An 18,778-nucleotide genomic window follows, 5' to 3' on the forward strand; every position below is an offset into this window, starting at 1 on the left:
GTCATTGTGATCTATTTATTTACATGTCTCTGCCTGGACTATGAGCTCCTTGAGGGGAAGGACCTTGTCTCTACATGTTTGACTTTCCAACACGGTGCCTGGTATGTGTATAAACCAATGTTGAAGAAACAGAATTTAAACACATACACCCATACACATAAGAAAATTTACAATTATTCCCTGGCCAAGTGGCTCAGTTGACTGGAGCTTCCTCCCATGCACCAAAAGGTTGCAAGTTCAATCCCTAGTAGGGTCCATAGGGGAGGCACCTGATCCATGTTTCTCTCTCTCATTGATGTCTCGCTTGCTGTCTCTGTCCTTCTCTCTGAAATCAATAAACCTATCCTCGGGTGAGGATTTAAAAAAATTCACAATGATTAATTTACAGTTCATTATATCACACATTCAACTATAATATGTATACCTCACAGTTTTATCTAGTTCACAACTACATTCCAAATGATATTAGATATTTTAAGAATTCAAAATGATGTATTTTGAACACCATAAAATATTACAAGCACACTCCATTTTAAAGGGCATTCACCACGGTGGAGCTACAAGATGGAGGAACACGGAACGGAAAAGCCTGGAGATTAAAGTAAGGTGAAGAAGTCAGTATTTGCCTGGCTGGCGTGGTAGCTCAGTGGATTGAGTGAGGGCTGAGAACCAAAGTGTCTCAGGTTCGATTCCCAGTCAGGGTACATGCCTGGGTTGCAGGCCATGACCCCCAGCAACCGCACATTGATGTTTCTTTCTCCCTCCCTTCCCTCTCTAAAAATAAATTAAATCTTAAAAAAAAAAAAAAGAAATCTGTATTTGGATTATATAGCACGACCTGAATGACTTTGGCTACTTCTGAATCTGAATTTTCTGTAATGTGGAGATATTTAATACCATGCTTAGAGAATTGGTTTAAGGCTGTAGCCAATCTATGTTTATTTTAGGGCCTGGCCTAAATGAATTCATTTAACGGGCCTTAATGAACCTTAGTGGCCACGTCATCCCTCAAGTTTTAATTTTTCTACACATTATGATTCTTTTCCAGTCTGGGAAACCTACTCTAAAGTCCAGTTGCTCAATTCAGAGACTCCGGACAAGACCTCGGAAGCACAACAAAACTTTTCCAACTACTAACCACGGCTAAGCCCGCAGGAAGCGCGGGGCGGACCTCCAGTATCCCAGCATTCCTCGCGCCGCTCCGGCGGCTCTCCTCTGGCGTCTCTATGGCAGAGCGGCCTCGGAGGCGGCGTCCGTGATACCGACTGTGGTGAGGGCGACTGGCCCCAACTCTCCTCTTGGACTGAGAGGTTTGGGGCGCGGAGAGTTGCGATGTCAGAGAAGAAGCAGCCGGTAGACCTGGGTCTCCTGGAGGAGGACGACGAGTTCGAGGAGTTCCCCGCGGAAGGTAGGCGGCTGGGCCTCGGCCTCCGGCCGCGCGGATGGTGACTCAGGCCTCCGGTTGAAGGAGACGCGGCAGCCAGGGCGGGTCCCAGAGGCGCCCTCGGGGACTTTGGATCCCTCGGCCGGCTTTGGAGGCTCTGCGAGTGCGACCCTCCGTGCTACCGGCTTCGGGTTCGGAGTGCCCCGGTGGGCCTCGCGGGTGAGGCAGAGTGCCTTCTGCTTCCTCTTTGGGAGGAGCCACGGGCCCCTGGCGCCCCTACTCCCTGTACCAGGGTTGGGGGGGGATTGGTGCTTCCACTCTTCGTCCCGGTTACCTCGTAACCTCTTTTCCCTTTATTTTCTTTTGGTGCAGCAGCCTTCCTTGGCCTTTAGTTCTTCCAAAATTGTTTCTGATTTGGCCAGGGCTGCTTACTGTTAGGACTTCACAAATGAAGCCTGTTGAACACGATGGGAGGGTCAGGTATTGGTGCTTAATACACGTTATTGTTGTATTGTTCCTCACTCATTTTTTATTACTTCACTTTGAACTAACATACGTTTAAGGATTTATAAGACGCTAAAACTTCTCTATTTTTATTAGCTTTATGGTTACAAAGAGGAGCTAATTCATTTTTACAAATCCAGCACGTAGGTACCGATATTACCATTTCTCAGATAAACTGAAGCTTGGAACAGTGAACAAACTTCCCGGTGTCACATAACTGGCTTGAATTGATGGGCAGCTGGCCCAGTTGACACCAGAGTTCTTAAACTCTTTATCTGTTTGTTAGATTTGGTTAGACTTGGTTCTCTTTATTTGTTAGATCGTTGTGGCTACTTAATATTTTTCACCGTTACTTGCTTTATTGGCTAAATGTTATACCTAAGATAAATATCTCTTAAGAAAAGGAGATTACTATTGGGTGGTCTTTTTGAAGGTGGTAGAAAGAATTGTGATTAATGGTGTACAAATTTGTTAAATTAAGCAATTATTTGCATCACTAAAATTGTTCTAAGGTGTAACCATCATGATTCTATTATGTCATAAAACCACACAGCTGGAACACTTGTTCTTTGTATTTATAATATACCCTTTTTAAAAAAAAATGAAGTAGACAGTGTGCATATTACAGAAACTCATAAACTAACAAGCACATTCCTTTTGATTTCTGAGATTCATTGTATATTGTGGGGATTGTTGGTTTTCTGTTTTGATAGTAGAGTTATCTGTCAGCCATGTTTTTCTTTACCTCACTTGGAAGTTAGTGTGTGATCCTCCAATTTTGAACTATGCAGTAGAAAACTGGCTGCTTAAGGGCAGGATCCACTTCTGACTCCACTTCAAAGTAGCATTTATTCATTATCACATACAAGGTACAGTGTTAGGCACTTTGTTTACATTACTATTGACATTACATAGTCTAATTATCACCACAGTGCTGAGGAAACTGAGGCTTAGATTTAAAAAAACTTGCCACTAAGTGGTTAGTCCCCAGCCAAGTTTTCTTAGTAACACTTAGGGAAGTGCCTAGCACTTCCACATGTAGGTGATCAGTGAATGCTTATTGAATGAATTAATCTGTAGTTAAAGTAAGTAGTTGAAAATTGACTGCTTAAAAAGTATCTAGAAATAAGTGTGTACCCGATGATACATATGATTTTTCTCTTCAGCTTTTCTTCTTACCAGCTTTTGCAGAATATGTAATTTATTCTTGTTCTCAGTTTATGCTGTGAGCAGCAATTTGTTTAAAATGTTCATAGTTACATAGTAAAACTCATTTAAAGCTAAGAGGTAAAGCAGAGAATTTTTTGTGTGTGAAGACAAAGGCCTTTATAACAAACTGGTTTATTAGCCTTAAGTAGTTCACCATTTATTGGTCCTTGTAGAACATTGGTTATCTTCAGATTTGAATGTGTAGAACCTGCTTCATTCAGGAAACTTTCTATTTAGAATGAGAAATAACATTTGAAATTACTTTGTTTTGTTCAGGTTTCTGTATGTTTCTTGGGTTTATAATTCAGATAGTTTTCCCTTTCATGTTAATTTGAATTACTAAGATTTTGTTGGATACAAAATTAGTCTAAGAGATTAAATCAATATATACTAATAAAACTGCTCTGATAAGTAACAAAGCTAAATGTCCATCCAGAATATATATATATGTACATACACGTATATACACACACATACATACACAAAATTTTATGTGTCTTTGTATGTAATTTTTATGTACACGCAGAGGACTATATTATATATACTAGTCTCTTCTTATATTTTATATCTTAGACATGTGTTTGCATTAATATAAAAGTCTACCTCATGCTTTTTAACAGTGATGCACTACTAGTCCATTGTATGCATGTTAAATCTATTTAGCTTTTGTACTTACTATCAGATAAACTCTTAGGGAAGAATTTGCCAAATCAAATTGGCAGGTGCGTTTTTATTTTTTAGTGTAATTTTCTTACTTTGAAATAATTGCAAACTTACAGAGTAATTGAAAGTACAAACAACCTTTTTCTCCTGAACCATTTTAGAGTTAAGTCGCCAGCCTGATGCATATCACCCTTTAGTATTTTAATATGAATTTCTAGAGAGACATAATCACAGTACAAACACCAAAATTGGCAGTTAGTACACTGTTACATTATTGTCTTCTAATCCACAAATCTCAGATTTTCTCCAGTTGTCTCAATAATATCTTGACTCAGAATCATGGATTTCTATATTCATTGTCATGTCCCTTTAGTCTTCAGTCTAGAGCACTTACCAGTTTGTCTTTTGTGATTTTGACATTTTTGAATTTTATAGGCCAGTTATTTTATAGAATGTACCTTAACTTTGATTTTTCTCATTGTTTCTACATAATTAGATTCAGGTTCTGCACGTTGGCAGGAATATCATGGTCATGGTGCTGTGTCTTATTGCATCCTGTCAGGAACATGATTTTCATTTGTTCCATTAATGATAATGATCGCTTTGATCACTTTATTAAGGTAGTGTCTGAGAGTTTTCCGTTGTTAGATTAACTCATTTTCCCTTCATAATTAATAGGTATTTTGTAAAGAGGGATTTTGAAACCATGTACATACATGGGGGAGACCCAAAAACACCCCCAGAATTTATTTATTAAAAAGTGTGTACTTACTCTTTTTTTTTTAACCTTAAAATTTATTCTGGCTGGCAATTCTTTTTTAAAGATTTTATTTATTTATTTTTAGAGAGGGAAGCGAGGGAGAGAGAGAAACATCAATGTGCGGTTGCTGGGGGCCGTGGCCTGCAACCCAGGCATGTGCCCTGACTGGGAATCGAACCTGTGATGCTTTGGTTCGCAGCCCGCGCTCAATCCACTGAGCTAGGCCAGCCAGGGCGAAAAAGTGTGTACTTATTCTTACATGTTTAAACTTCAGTCACCTTCAGGTTACTCTTCATTTGATGCAATACACCTATCGAGACACTTTTTTCACTGCTCAAAATAGTTTTTGAGCTTGTTGATTCTGGTGTATTTTAGTGTTTCTGCTGCTTTTGTTTTCCCTCTTCCACATCGGCAAAACGTTTTCCTTTGAGGACTTTTTTCATCTGGGGAAACCAAAAAAGTGAGTCACTTGGGGCTAGATACAAGGGGCCTTTTGGTCAAAAACTGGTGAACATTCAGCGCAGTGTGGGCAGGTGCATTTGTAAATCACCCATCACGAAATGGACAGATGCATTGAAAGAGTCTTCAAAAAATTTGCTGAAGCTGAACACAGCCTTTCATAACAATTCCAGCTGGTACACTGGTACAGATGGGCTGCTAGAACACTCACCTAGTGAGGGAAGCCTGTATTACAAAGGGCCTGCCTGCCCTCCAGAAGATAGTTCTGGTTTTGGGGGGTCCCCCCTTGTATAGTACTCCATTCAGCATCAGACTTTCATTTTTTTAAAGATTTATTTATTTTTAGAGAGAGAAAGGGAGAGGGAGAGAGAAACATGAATGTGCGGTTGCTGGGGGCCGTGGCCTGCAACCCTGGCATGTGCCCTGATTGGGAATCGAACTTGCGATACTTTGGTTCGCAGCCTGCACTCAATCCACTGAGCTGTGCCAGCCAGGGCTTAGACTTTCATTTTCTTCATTTGCTTATTTATATCCATGTGGACTGAAGGATTCTCATTCAATGTTTTTATTTATTGCTGTTATTTACTTAGATCCTCAAATTGTCCCATATTTGAACATTGAGAAGCTCTTCAGGCTATCTTTTGTGACCTTTTGATATGTTACCATCATTCTTTTGTGTATTTCCTAACATTCTGGCACAAGAAAGTATTACAAGCTGGTCTTGTACTTTTCCCTACTCCAGTTCTGGAATCAGGCATTTCTCCAAGGGCATTATTTTTCATGGAGAATGATAGTTAGAAGGCAAGTTCTTAACTCCAGTTGTGCTAATTGCATTTGGGACCATCTTAGTGGAAGGAACTAGGAAATAATAAGAGTGCGTGTGTATATATACACTTTTACGTGTGTGTAAAATCATGAGTTCACATAGCACCAATATCTGTTCATCACAGGGTTTATTCTATTTTTTCCCCCATTTTGTAATACCCTTCCCCAACAGTGAGAAGCCTGGCTTTGTTATCATAAATATATTGTCTTTTTGGTCATACTCTTTCCTAACCAGTCTTTGTTACCCCCTCCACCCACAGTTGACCTCCTTATCTCACTTGGGCTTCAACATTCTATGTCAGGCCATCCTCTCCCTTCCTCACTCAGTATTGTATGACTTCTTCACCCTGTTCAGGCTCTGACACACCACCCATGCAGTGTTCCCCCTCTACAGGAATGCCCTCGTGGCTCTGCTTGGGTGTGGACAGCTCATCCGGGACTAGGTGCCTTTTGAAATTTGACATACGTTTTCAAATTGCCTTTGAGAAGGGTTACATTAATTAAGTCTTACTTATAGTGCACCTTTTCCCTCATTAGGTTGCCTGTACTCCATGTTAAACGTTTTAGTTGTTGTCAGTATGAAGGATAAAAAATATAATTGCATCATTTTGACTTGATTTCTTTGAGTGAAATTGACCATTTTATTTTTCCTTGAACTGTTACCTTTGTTTCAGTTTTATTTTTTAATACTTATCCAAGGATATGTTTTTATTGATTTGAGAGAGAGGAAGGGAGGGAGAGAGAGAGAAACATCAATATGTTGCCTCTTGTATGCACTCCAACTGGGGTATGTGCCCTGACTAGGGTCAAAACCACAACCATTTGGTGTGTGGGATGATGCTCCGACCAACTGAGCCACCCAGCCAGGGTGAACTGTTACCTTCTCAGTTTCTTAATATGTAATTTGTGGATAATAATTAAAATCATATAGATTATGTGATAGTATTAGTCTGCTAGAACTGCTGTAACAGAATACCATATACGGAGTGGCTTGAACAATAGGAATTTACTTTCTCACAGTTCTGGAACCTGGGAAGTCCAAGATGAAGAAGGTATTAGCTGATTAATTTCCTGGTCAGGGCTCTCTTCCTGTCTTAGAGACTATTGCCTTTTCACAATGTCTTTACAGGGTGGAGAAGAGAGAAAGCTCTCTAGTGTCTTTCCCTGTAATGTAGGGGTGTCCAGCCTGCAGCCCATGAATGTGGCCCAACACAAAAGTATAAATTTACTTAAAACATTACTTAGTTTTATTACTTAGATATGTACATTTTCTATATTAGTGATAACAAACTTGGGACCTGCTTGATGATTTTAAAAGATTATCATAAGGGCAGCTGCATGATTAGGATTATTATGTGAGGACTTTTTTGCATATCTGTGGTGGCAGATATCATAAAAATTATGCATGGACCTTTTGGGGGGGGGGGGCTCATCAGTTTTCTTTAGTGTTTGTGTGTTTAATGTGTGGCCCAAGACAACGCTTCTTCCAGTGTGGCCCAGAGATGCCAAAAGGTTGGACACCCCTGCAAATGGCACTAATAATTTAATCACAAGGATTCCACTCTTATGACTTCATGCAACCTAATTACCTTCAAAAGCCCCCATCTTCAAATGCTATCACATTAGGGGTTAGAGCTTCAACATAAGGATTTTGGGGTTTGGAGGACAGACATTCAGTCCATAACAATGGTACGTGTAAAGTGCATAGCACAGAGTTTGGCATAAAGTTGGTATTCAGCGAATATTAGAGCCCTTTCCTTTCTCCCTCCTAATCTATTTAGGGATTTGGATTTTAGATGATGTTTGATAATTAATTTACTTAGAGTTAGAACTACTTGGATGAATATTTTATTTGTAATTTTAAGTATATCCAAAATTAAGCTTGTTAAGTTTGTGAGTTGTTTGAAAGTTATTTTCTAGTATTAAAAACTTTTAAATTAAAAAATATTGTTATTTTTTTCCAAAACTACTTTTAAAAAGTGTGGTTATTCACACAAAATATGAAAGGACAAAGAACAATAGCATACATTGTTTAGGTATGCATACAGATGGATGAGGGCTATAAAAAAAGGAGTGAAAAATCTCAAAATCAAGATGTTGGTGCTTGGGAGGGTATAGTGAGAGGTGTGACTCAGGATCTCACACAGTAAAAACTACTTTGTAAGACTGTTTGATTAGCTATTTCACTTATTTTATGGAACGAATAAGCAATTGTGACAATGTTACTACTCAGTTGTTAAACTACTCGTTGAAAAATGTGATGGACTGAAAACATTTAGGAAAAATAAGTTTCAAAATTAGACTTTTCTTCTGAACTTTGAAAGATTCAAATATCCACCCCCCCCCCCCCACTCAGTTTTGCACTCTGTTGTATATGTAATGCTTGGTAGAAGTGGTATTGTTGTCTTCTGTTGTTTTTGTCATGGAACATGTTTCTTTTCTTACACCATCACCCTTCAAGTTCTCTAGCAGTAATTAGCACATAATAAATGATGTATTCACTGGAAATATATTTGTTGAGCACTTCCTATAAATGGCACTGAATGGTGCAGAGAGAGAATGCTATTAACTGCCATTTGTCAATACTAAGTGCTTTAGATACATAGTCTCATTTAGTCCTTGTAGCAGCCTTATGGTTTTTTACTTGGGGCTCAGGAAAAGACCAAGGTCACAGTTAACTAGAACAGGGGTGTCAAACTCATTTTCACTGGGGCCACATCATCCTCCAGGTTGTCTTCAAAGGGCCGAATGTAGTTTTAGGGCTGTATAAGTGTAACTACTCCTAATAGTTAAGCAAGAGGGAGCTTGGCGCTGCTGCCACAGACCAGATAAAAGTGGAGGGTTGCCTGTGGGCCTTGTGTTTGCCACCTGTGAACTAGAGGCTGCACTGAGCCATATTTGACTCCTTAAGACATATTTGTCTGTGGACTCAGTGGAAATAATGGGCCAGTAGTTTTCAAACCAAGTTTGAACTTTTTAGTATTGGGTTAGCCAAAATTTCATTTTTTTTTTCTGTACGATGGCTCTAGTAGTGCATAGTTGTCTTGAACTTCATTCAAAACAATTTTGTTAGATTGTATTGTGACAGCTGTCATATCAGTATGCATTAAAAAAACAATCAAAATTGGTGAATTTTTGTGTAGCCATTTTAATATTGAAGATGGAAGAAAATATGCAACATTTTCAGCTTATTATGCTTTATCATTTCAAGAAAGGTAAAAACGTAACTGAAATGCAAAAAAAGATTGGTGCAGTGTGTGGAGAAGGTGCTGTGACTGACTGAACATGTCAAAAGTGGTCTGTGAAGTTTCATGCTGGAAATGTGCTGTTGGACGATGCTCCATGTTGAAGTTGATAGGGGTCAAGTCAAGACATTGAGGATAGTCAGTGTTATACCTCGTGGACGATTGCTGACATGTTCAAAATATCCAAATCAATAAAATTATTGCTGAAAATTAAAAAATATCTTTTATTTACAGAAAACAACTAAACAGACTTTTTGGTCAACCCATTGTCTTGCAGGTGCTTATCCTGGCATGTGAGGCTGTAAGTCCTTCCCTTCTGACCCCTCACTCCCAATTACACCAGAGCTTCTTCCTTTTTGACTCTTTTTATCTGTAGGGCTTCTGGATAAGAGTTACGTTGTTTCCTTCCAACTGCTGCTGCTGCTGGTGGTGTGGTGGTGGTGGGGTGAGGATTAATCAACTGAAAAAGTGCAACAGCAGTTGAAAAAAAGGGGGACATTATTTCCAGTTGTGTATAGTAGGAGATAGTAACATTTGAACAGGGTTTTCCAAAGATAGAAATTAGAAAAGGGGTTTCCAACACAAGGGCAAAGAAGTAGATGTTTGGAGGTGGAAAATCAGTGTATATAATTTGGCTTTGAAATAGTGGTTTCAAATGCAGGTGTTTTGGGGCCCACTCATGGAAGACTTTAAGCCAAATGACGAGTTGAGACTTTATGCTTAGATAGGTGAGGCATGGATTTTTTTGTTTGTTCGATATGTGTGAGTTTTCCTTTAAATAGGCAGTATGGGAAAAATTAACCGAGCAGAATAGAGATAGGAAGAGAGAGACAGAGTCAATGAAGCTAATTAGCAAATTATTGAAATAGCTTAGGTGAGGACTATTGGCCTGAAATAAGTTGTTACTAGAAAAGAAGTGGAGAGTGATACAGGAATAACAAGGGAGTTTTGGCAACTAGTTTGATAATGGAGTATTGGGAGTAAGAAGAAACCAGAAGTTGTGATTTTTCACTTGGCATGTCTGATGTATGACAGATGGCAGAATTCACGTTGGATACCCTTGATTTAGGAGTATGGAGGACCAGAATGAGGGAATTGAGATGGATGTAGGGCATGAGGACTTGGAAAAGGTGAGAATAGTAATGGCTTTGGAGAATTCTATACGAGAGAATTAAGACCATTGATAAACAAAGGGAACCCAAAGTCAACATGACTTAATAGTGGAACCATTCTGCCAGGTACAGTTATAAAAATAATTGACAAAGAGAACTGAGTTTCTTTTTTTAGAGTAAGAAAAATTATAAATGGTTATGTAAATTATTTTGAGCCTCTGTCATATTTCTGTGAACAAATAACTAAAAGTTCACCAGTAGTCTGGTAGCAACATTGTTTATAACTTGCTTTAGGTTGGTACTCTGAAGTTCCTTACTGACATTTTTGGTCTTTGTTGGAGAAAATAAAGTAATACAGTGGTGCTTTGCTAGATACTGGTTTCTTAGCCACTGGATATAGGCATTAGACCTCTAGGATAAATATTTTTGTATCATGATAGTCTACAGAAGTGAAATTTTACTTGAAAAGTTTTAATCTATTTTTATACAGTTTAAGCAGGAACACATAAATGTAAGTTGATCTCAGAATGACTAGATTTAGTGTGGCTTCATTATCATATTCATGAGCATAATGATGCTCTTTGCTACTATTGCAGTTCTCTTTTCACTCACCTGTTATGATGAGCATACAATTTACAATTTTTTTGAACTTTTGTCTGTCTCTTTTATAGTTTTCTTTATATAATATTCTCCATATATAAGCACATTTTTTATTTGAAGAAACTTTGTTGGAGATTAGTTTTATATTTAGAGTAGCTTCACTATTAAGGAATGAATGAGAACTTGATGCTCCTGAAAATCAGTATAGACTATAATATTTACAACCCTATTTGGTATAAATTGAATTTCCTTTTTTCCAAAATGGTATCCTTAATACTCTTAGGAAGTTTTTGAATGTATGTTGGAGGGTGGAGACAGTGATTTAAAAAACATTGAGAGAAAATTCTTTTGACACTTAAATGTCAAGGTGCTACTTAGATAAAATACATGGGATCTTTGAAAGCACAGATTTTTGAAATTTAAAGCTAGTCATGGGTATAATTTTCACTGACAAATGTGAACAAAGCCATATTTGGGGGCAAAGTCCTAGATAGTTTAGAATTGATAGTTATGTTTTAGGCATCTGTTATTGGTTATTTCTAATTCTGACTTTTAAAATATGGTAAATTATTATTTTTTTTGCCAGCACATGTCTGGAGGCCTGCACACTGAAGTCAACACAGATGTCATTAGTTAAACGATTAATCACAATACTCCCAGTGCATTTAGTATTGAAGATAAAAACATACACTTTATAAAGTCATCTACACATTGAAGAAATGTATTAGATATGAATTGCGTATACTTGTTTGATTTATTATTTTGCCCTTTAAAAAAGGTATTTCTGGGTTTAAGTCTTTAAAACTGAGTGATTAAACGAAATTGAGTGGTTATCAGTGTATATTATAATTGAAAATTAATGCACAATTTAGTCAGAAGTACATTGCAGGAGATGCCAGCCAAACCCTAGAGATTACAATAATCATAGCTTGTTTATGTTACAGATTCACTTAGTAGAGTTGACATATATTATAATTTACATATATTTTAACATGTTCAGTATGGAGAATTTGTGTTGGAAATAATATATGGGGCCATTATACTCTTATCATTTAAACTTTTTACATAATATAGTTTAGAACATTTCTAATTAATAAAGAAAATGTTTTAAAGTTTCTACCTAAAATAGATTATAGATTCTGGTTTGTCAATGTGAACACTTGGTTTCTTAATGATACCCTTATTAAATAACTTAAAATACTTAGGTTGTAACTCAAATGGTTAATTATTGTCTTGGATATTTCATCTATGGCGATTGGAAGGATAACATGGCATAGGGACTTTGGATAAGAAATTAAGGTTAAAGAGTATATTCACATTTTATGTGATGATTAATGAAGAATTTAACCAACTCCTCCACTTTTGTATCTTTGTATACTCAAAAGTGTCATAATTATAAAGTACCTTATAATAATACCAAGGAAATAATAGAGCTATTACCAAGTCTTTTTTATATATATATTCTTCTCAAAATTTTGCTCACAATTGTGTTTTTCGCCCTTTCATGAGGTTTAAAGGTTCTTAGCCATGTTTCTAATAGGCGTCTACTAAGATGAAGCTAATAGCTAGAACATACTCAAGAGAGTATGTAAGTCTGATTACTGATTTGGAGAGAAGAGGATCAAACAAAAATTTACAAGGTCTGATTTAGAGTTGCATGTTTCACAGCTATTTGTTGTGGATATGCTAGGTACTATTTGAGTTTAAGAACACAAAGATAAAATATAGTTGTTACTTTTGAGCTCAGACACTAGTAGTGAACATAGAAATAAGCTGATAATAATGATTGTACAGTATGTAAGTGTTGTGATAGAGCTGTACGCAAAAGAGGGGACCTAATCTCTGAAGGTGAGGAGTAGAAGGGAATGGGGAAGGCTTCTGGAGGTAATCTCCAAACTGATTTCTTAAAAATTATTTTGAAACTTTCAACCCTATAGGAAAGTTTAAAACAGAACAGGTTGGGTGAAAGAAAGGGTCAGATGGTGCAGACTTCAGTTATAACATAAATAAGTCATGAGAATATAATACACAGCATGGCGACTATCATTAGTAATGCTGTACTGTGTATTTGAAAGTTTCTGAGAGAGCGGATCATAAAAGTTTTCATCACAAGAAAAAAAAGTAACTATAATAATTATGTTAACTAGGTTTATCATGGTGATCACTTTGCAATATACACAAATACCAAATCATTGTGTCGTACACCTAAAACTAATATAATACTATATGTTAATTACCTCAGCTTTAAGAGGGCAACAAACACCTAAGTTTCATCAGTTGTTAATATTTTGTCATGTTTATTTCTATCATATATGCCATATGCAATATATACCAAATATATAGAGAGAACCATTTGTAAGTAAACTATCAACAAAACACTTGACTCAGATATTTCAGCGTGCATGCCTTGAATAAAGACATTTTCAAACAATTTTACTATCAAGTTTAAAAAAATATTTGGTTAAGGTGGTGAAAGACAAATACCATATGATTTTACCTTTAACAGGAACCTAATCAATAAAACAAACAAACAAGCAAAATATAACCTAAGACACTGAAATAGAGAACAGGCTGAGAGTGACCAGAGGGGAAAGGGGAAGGGTTTGCAGGAACAAGTATAAAGGACACATGGAAACAAGGAGGGGTGGTGGAAATGGGAGGGGGGTGGGCTTCGAGTAAAAGGCAGAAAATTGTACTTGAACAACAATTAAAATTTAAAAAATAATTATAAAAAATATTTGGTCGACTTTTAAAATTTTTTCCTTTTTTTTGAAAAAAAAATTGATTCTGGACAGAAAGAAAGGGAGAGACACATTGATGTGAGGGAGAAACATCCATCATTTGCTTCTTTTACATGCCAGGAATGGGGACTGAACCTGCAACCCAGGCCTGTGCTGTACTGGGAATCAAGCCCATGACCTTTTGCTTTGCAGGATGATGCCCACACCGACCAGGGCTGGTCTTCTTTTTATTATCTGTTAATGAGTTACCTTTTTTATGCTTAGCAATTCTGAATTTCAGGCTGGTATGTTCCTGCTACTCAACTTGCCTTCGTGTTATTAGTGCTGTGTTTTGAAAGATTGTGAAGTAGACCTTATAAAAATTAGCTCAAGTAAAATTAGGGAAGTAAATATCCTCCTGAAATTATAAGAAATTTTCATGGCCAATAGAATTTTTTATATTAACTTCTGCAAATTTAAGAATTGAGAACATAGGTGACAGCATAAATTGAGATTCAAAGTGTACGATTATCATTTATCATATATTTGGTATTAGATATTTTGAATTCTTAGAGTCTTCAGTGGCAAACTTTCTGAAGTTTTTGTGTTTATAGAAGTAATATATGAGAACTATCTAGACAGCACCTGTTTCTCTTTTCAGACTGGACTGGTTTAGATGAAGATGAAGATGCACATGTCTGGGAGGATAATTGGGATGATGACAATGTAGAGGATGACTTCTCCAATCAGTTACGGTAAGCTTTAAGCCAGATTTTTATATAATTTAGTATTAATTATAAGCACAGAATATGTCATCTACATATGATAATTGGGCTCTTAAAAGATAATTAGTCTTTGAAATATGTTTTTGGATTGTGAAAAGTAAGACATACTGCCTTCATCTCCTGTGTTTCTAAATATGAATACTTTGTGTAATTGCCTAGAACTTTTGTTCTTTCTAGGCTCTTTACAGAAGTAGTTAAGTGGAAGCATATTTGCTGTTTTTTATCCTGTGAGTTTTTCTGTTGAAGTTAATTTTCTGTCAATATTGAATAACTCAGCAAAAATTAGAATTGTAAGTGTTAGGACCCAATAGATTGGTTTTCTCAACCTGGAATGGGGAGATGGGGGTGATAGGAGTATATTTTTCACATTCATGTACATATGTACCTAATATGATTGATTTGCCAAAGTAAAATTCATATAATATAAAATTAACCATTTTAAAGTGTACAGTTAATTTAGTGGCATTTTATATATTCCCAGTGTCGTGCAACCATTATCCTTTTTAATTCCAAAACATTTCCAGCACCCCAAAAGGAAACACTGTTCCCAGTAAGCAGTCTGAATTCCTCTTTTTTGGCCAGCTCCTGGCATCCACTAGTTTGCTTTCTGTCCGCAGATTTGCCTGTTCTAGATATTTCATATGAATGAATCATACAATGAGCGATCTTGTGTGGCTAGCTTCCTTCACTTAGCATGACATTTTCAAGTTTTATCCAGGTTGTAGCATGGATCAGTGCTTCCTTTTTATGCATGAATAATACTCCATTGTATGGGTGTGTTACATTTTGTTTATCCATTTATCAGTTGAGGGACATTTGAGTTATTTCCAGCTTATGACTTTTTAAAATTAATTTTTTAAAGAGAGGGGAAAGGAGAGAGAAAGAGAGGGAGAGAAACATCAATCGGTTGCCTGTCATACATGCTCTGGTAGCAAACTGAACCTGCAACCTAGGCATTATGTCCTGACCTGGAGTGGAACCAGTGACCTTCCACTCTGTGGGACAACACCCAGCCAATTGAGCCATTCCCCTCAGGGCCCAGCTTGTGACTGTTGCGAACAGTGCTGCTATGAACATTCATGTGCAAGTTTTTGTTTGAATACCTGTTTTCAATTTGGGGGGATGTAATTGTAGCGGTAGAATTGCTGGGTCATGTCATAAAACTTTTTTGAGGAACTGCCAAACTGTTTTCCAGAGCAGCTGTACAATTTTACATTACTACCAGCAATGTGTGATGTTTCTAATCTCTTTTATGTTCTCACCAAACCTCGTTAGCTTTCATTTTTTTATTATAATCATCCTAGTCAGTGTAAATTGGTGTCTCATTATGGTTTCAAGTTTACATTTACCTAATGATGAGCTCATATATTTGTTGGTCATTTGGGTATCTTGGAGCAGTATCTGTTCAAGTCCTTTGCCTGTTTTTAAGTTGGGTTGTTTGTCTTTTGTCTTTTTGTTGTTGAGTTGTACATGTTCTTTATATATTCTGGGTACTGGGTCCTTATCAGATATATATTTAGAAATATTTCCTCCCATTCCATTAGGTTGTCTCGCCATTTTCTTCATAGTGTTCTTTGCACAAAAGTTTTTAATTCTGGTGAAGTCCAGTTTACCTACTTTTAAAGAATTATCAACAAATTCAAGGTTATGAAAATTCATCTCAGTTCTGTTTTAGAATTTTACATTTAGATCTTCTATCCTTTTTGACTTAAGTTTTGTATATGTTGTGAAAGTAAGGTCCCACTTTACTCTTTGCATGTAAATATTCAGTCACACCAGCACCATTCGTTGTAAAGACAGTACTTTCCTCCTTGATTTTATTTTGATTCAACCCATACATATCTGTCTTCACAACGATACCTAAGTAGACTGTCACATACTTTGCTCAAATCAAAATAGGAAGTTCCCTTGCGGTCCTCTACTTTTCTAGTTTAGTAGTGCATTTCTTCAAAAAGGAAGTGAGATGATTTATAACAAAGTTCTACAGTTTTTTAAAATCATGTTATAGCTTCTGTTCTATACTGCATTTTTTCATAGGCTCAAAAATCATACATTCTAAAGACTTGACCATTTTGGAGACTAATGACAGTTTTAGTATTCTGGAAACTAATAACGACTTTACCCATCATCTTTCTCCCCTTTTTGGAAATACACAATTTACCTTTCACTGTTAATTCCGGTACTTTTATAATTTCCATGATTTCTCAAAATTTCTGACTCTTACTTTTGACTATATCTGTTCATTCTTTCAGTACCCAAGATAAAATTATTCAGAGCCTCGAAACTTTAAACTACGTTAATGCACTATAGAGTTATCTCACCTGTCTTAGTTTTCAATTTTGTTTTAATGATGTTGTTTTTCATTTGTGATTTTGTGGACAAGATAGGAACAACAGCTATTGATTTATTTTGCCTACATATAGTTAATGCAGAATTTTTTTTTTTTTATTTTTAGTTTTATAGAGGGGGAAGGGAAGGAGAGAGGGAGAGAAACATCAGTGTGTGGTTGTGTCTCACACATCCCCTACTGGGCATCTGGCCCACAACCTGGGCATGTTTCCTGACTGGGAATCGAACCAGCCATCTTTTGGTTTGCAGGCCTGCGCTCAATCCACTGAACTACACCAGTCAGGGCCAGAATAATTCTTATAGAACTTTAAATTTGATTTATAATTTCTGTCTTAATTAGCTCAATAGATAAGTATAAATAGAGAAAGCAATTTGTTTATTCTTTTTTTAAAAAATTTATTTATTGATTTTAGAGAGAGAGAAAGGGACGGAGGGAAAAACATTGATTTCTTCTGCTTATTCATACATTCATTGGTTGATTCTTGTCATCATCCTGACCAGGCATCGAACCTGCAACCTTGGCATATGGGGACGATGCTCTGTCCAGCTGAGCTGCCTGGTTAGGGCCTCTTTATTCTTTATGTGTAAATAATAGTAATTCCTATTGTGATAATTATGAAATTCCAAAAAGTTTGTTACTACTGCTTTGTGTTTTTAACCATGTGATTAATGATTCTTAAAATTTGTTTAAATATTTACTTATTTATTCTTGTTTTAACATTTTTTTATTTTAATTGTTCAAGTACAGTTTTCTGTCTGTTTAAATATTTATTAGCAAAACTTTTGTATGCTATTTGGATGGTATTTGAAAGATAGCAGTAAATTTCTTGCATTTCTTCCATAGATTTATCAGAAAATTAAGGAATATGAAATATGCTTACTAATGGGAAGTTAAAATTTTATTGTCATTATGTTGATTCATATCTAATTTCTATTTTATATAGGTTTCTCTTTAAGGACTATTGTAAAGAAAGCTATTTGATAGTATTTTAAATTGGTGCCTAGATTAGCTCATTGTTTCTTTAATTTATCATAAAAAATATCTAGTAATGTTTATTTTTGTGTTTTATTGTAGAGCTGAACTAGAGAAACATGGTTATAAGATGGAGACCTCATAGTAGCCAGAAGAAGTGTTGAAACAACCTAAACTTGAACTGTTACTAAATTCTAAGACAGAATCCAGGATGGGACTCTTTAAAAATGCTTGTTTCATTACCTGCTTGGCTTTATTCTTGCTTTTGTAACACACAAAAATAAATGTTTTGATCTAATTTTGGTTTGGTTCAGAAGTCTTCATTTTTGCCTCTGATAATTAATTTTCTCATATTGTTCGTGATTTTCCAGGACTTATTTATATAGTGACAGTAAAATTTCCTGTTATGATTTTCTTAATGTTAACTGAGTCTCAGAGAGGTTAAATGATTTGAGGCTGAAATTCATATGGTCCCCAGTTCAGTACTTTCTTAAACCACATCAATTAAATATTGGTCTTATTTATAAGGTTCTTTTAAATTACATTTAAACTTAAACTGTTTTTTGAAAGCTTAGGCAAACATTTATGGACATTTTAAAGATGATTTCAAAACTTGTGTTTTCGATGATTAATATTTTAAAATACAGGTTTTAAAGGGTAGTATATTAATCATTTTAAATTGCTAATTAGTTACTGAGTAATTGTATTAATAGTACTAGTTGATACTGTATTATTATTTAAAATCAGAGGGATTTGATTGCAGTTTTATGAAAGGTGTCCTCTATGAAAACTGGGGAAGTAGGCTCAAGATAATTTGTTACCATGTGCATATTCTTCAGTACTGCATAAAATTCATTTAGTACTGTTGCCACTTCTACTTTTTGAGTGGGAGATTTAATTTGTTTGGTAAATGCTTCTTTCTGGTAAGACTTAGAATGAGGCTTATTGTACAGTTTTTATTAACAAAAATTTTTAACCTTGAATGTGTTACTCGTTTGGAAATAGAATCACTGGTACTGTTGAGTAATTTAAAAGGTAAAATTTATTTAACATGATGTAGTATTGATACCAAAACAGGAGTTGGGCACCTGAAATATAATTTGTTGTGCCTTGAAATGATTTTGAACATAAATAAATTTTCTCCTCCTGAGATAAGCATAAATCTGCCTTGTCTACCTGACAGAATTACT

At 36.0% G+C, this 18,778-nt stretch overlaps 1 protein-coding gene across 1 annotated transcript; it reads left to right on the top strand.

The window, feature by feature from the left end:
- The first annotated feature begins 1,206 nt into the window (after positions 1-1,206).
- Positions 1,207-17,887, top strand: SEM1 (SEM1 26S proteasome complex subunit). Its single transcript, XM_028525678.2, has 3 exons — positions 1,207-1,408; positions 14,143-14,236; positions 17,691-17,887. The coding sequence occupies exons 1-3, from the start codon at positions 1,333-1,335 to the stop codon at positions 17,731-17,733; spliced, it is 213 nt and encodes a 70-aa protein (XP_028381479.1). The 5' UTR covers positions 1,207-1,332; the 3' UTR covers positions 17,734-17,887.
- Positions 17,888-18,778: the final 891 nt, after the last annotated feature.

This window comes from Phyllostomus discolor, chromosome 10 (assembly GCF_004126475.2).
Source record: "Phyllostomus discolor isolate MPI-MPIP mPhyDis1 chromosome 10, mPhyDis1.pri.v3, whole genome shotgun sequence".
Classification (NCBI taxonomy): domain Eukaryota; kingdom Metazoa; phylum Chordata; class Mammalia; order Chiroptera; family Phyllostomidae; genus Phyllostomus; species Phyllostomus discolor.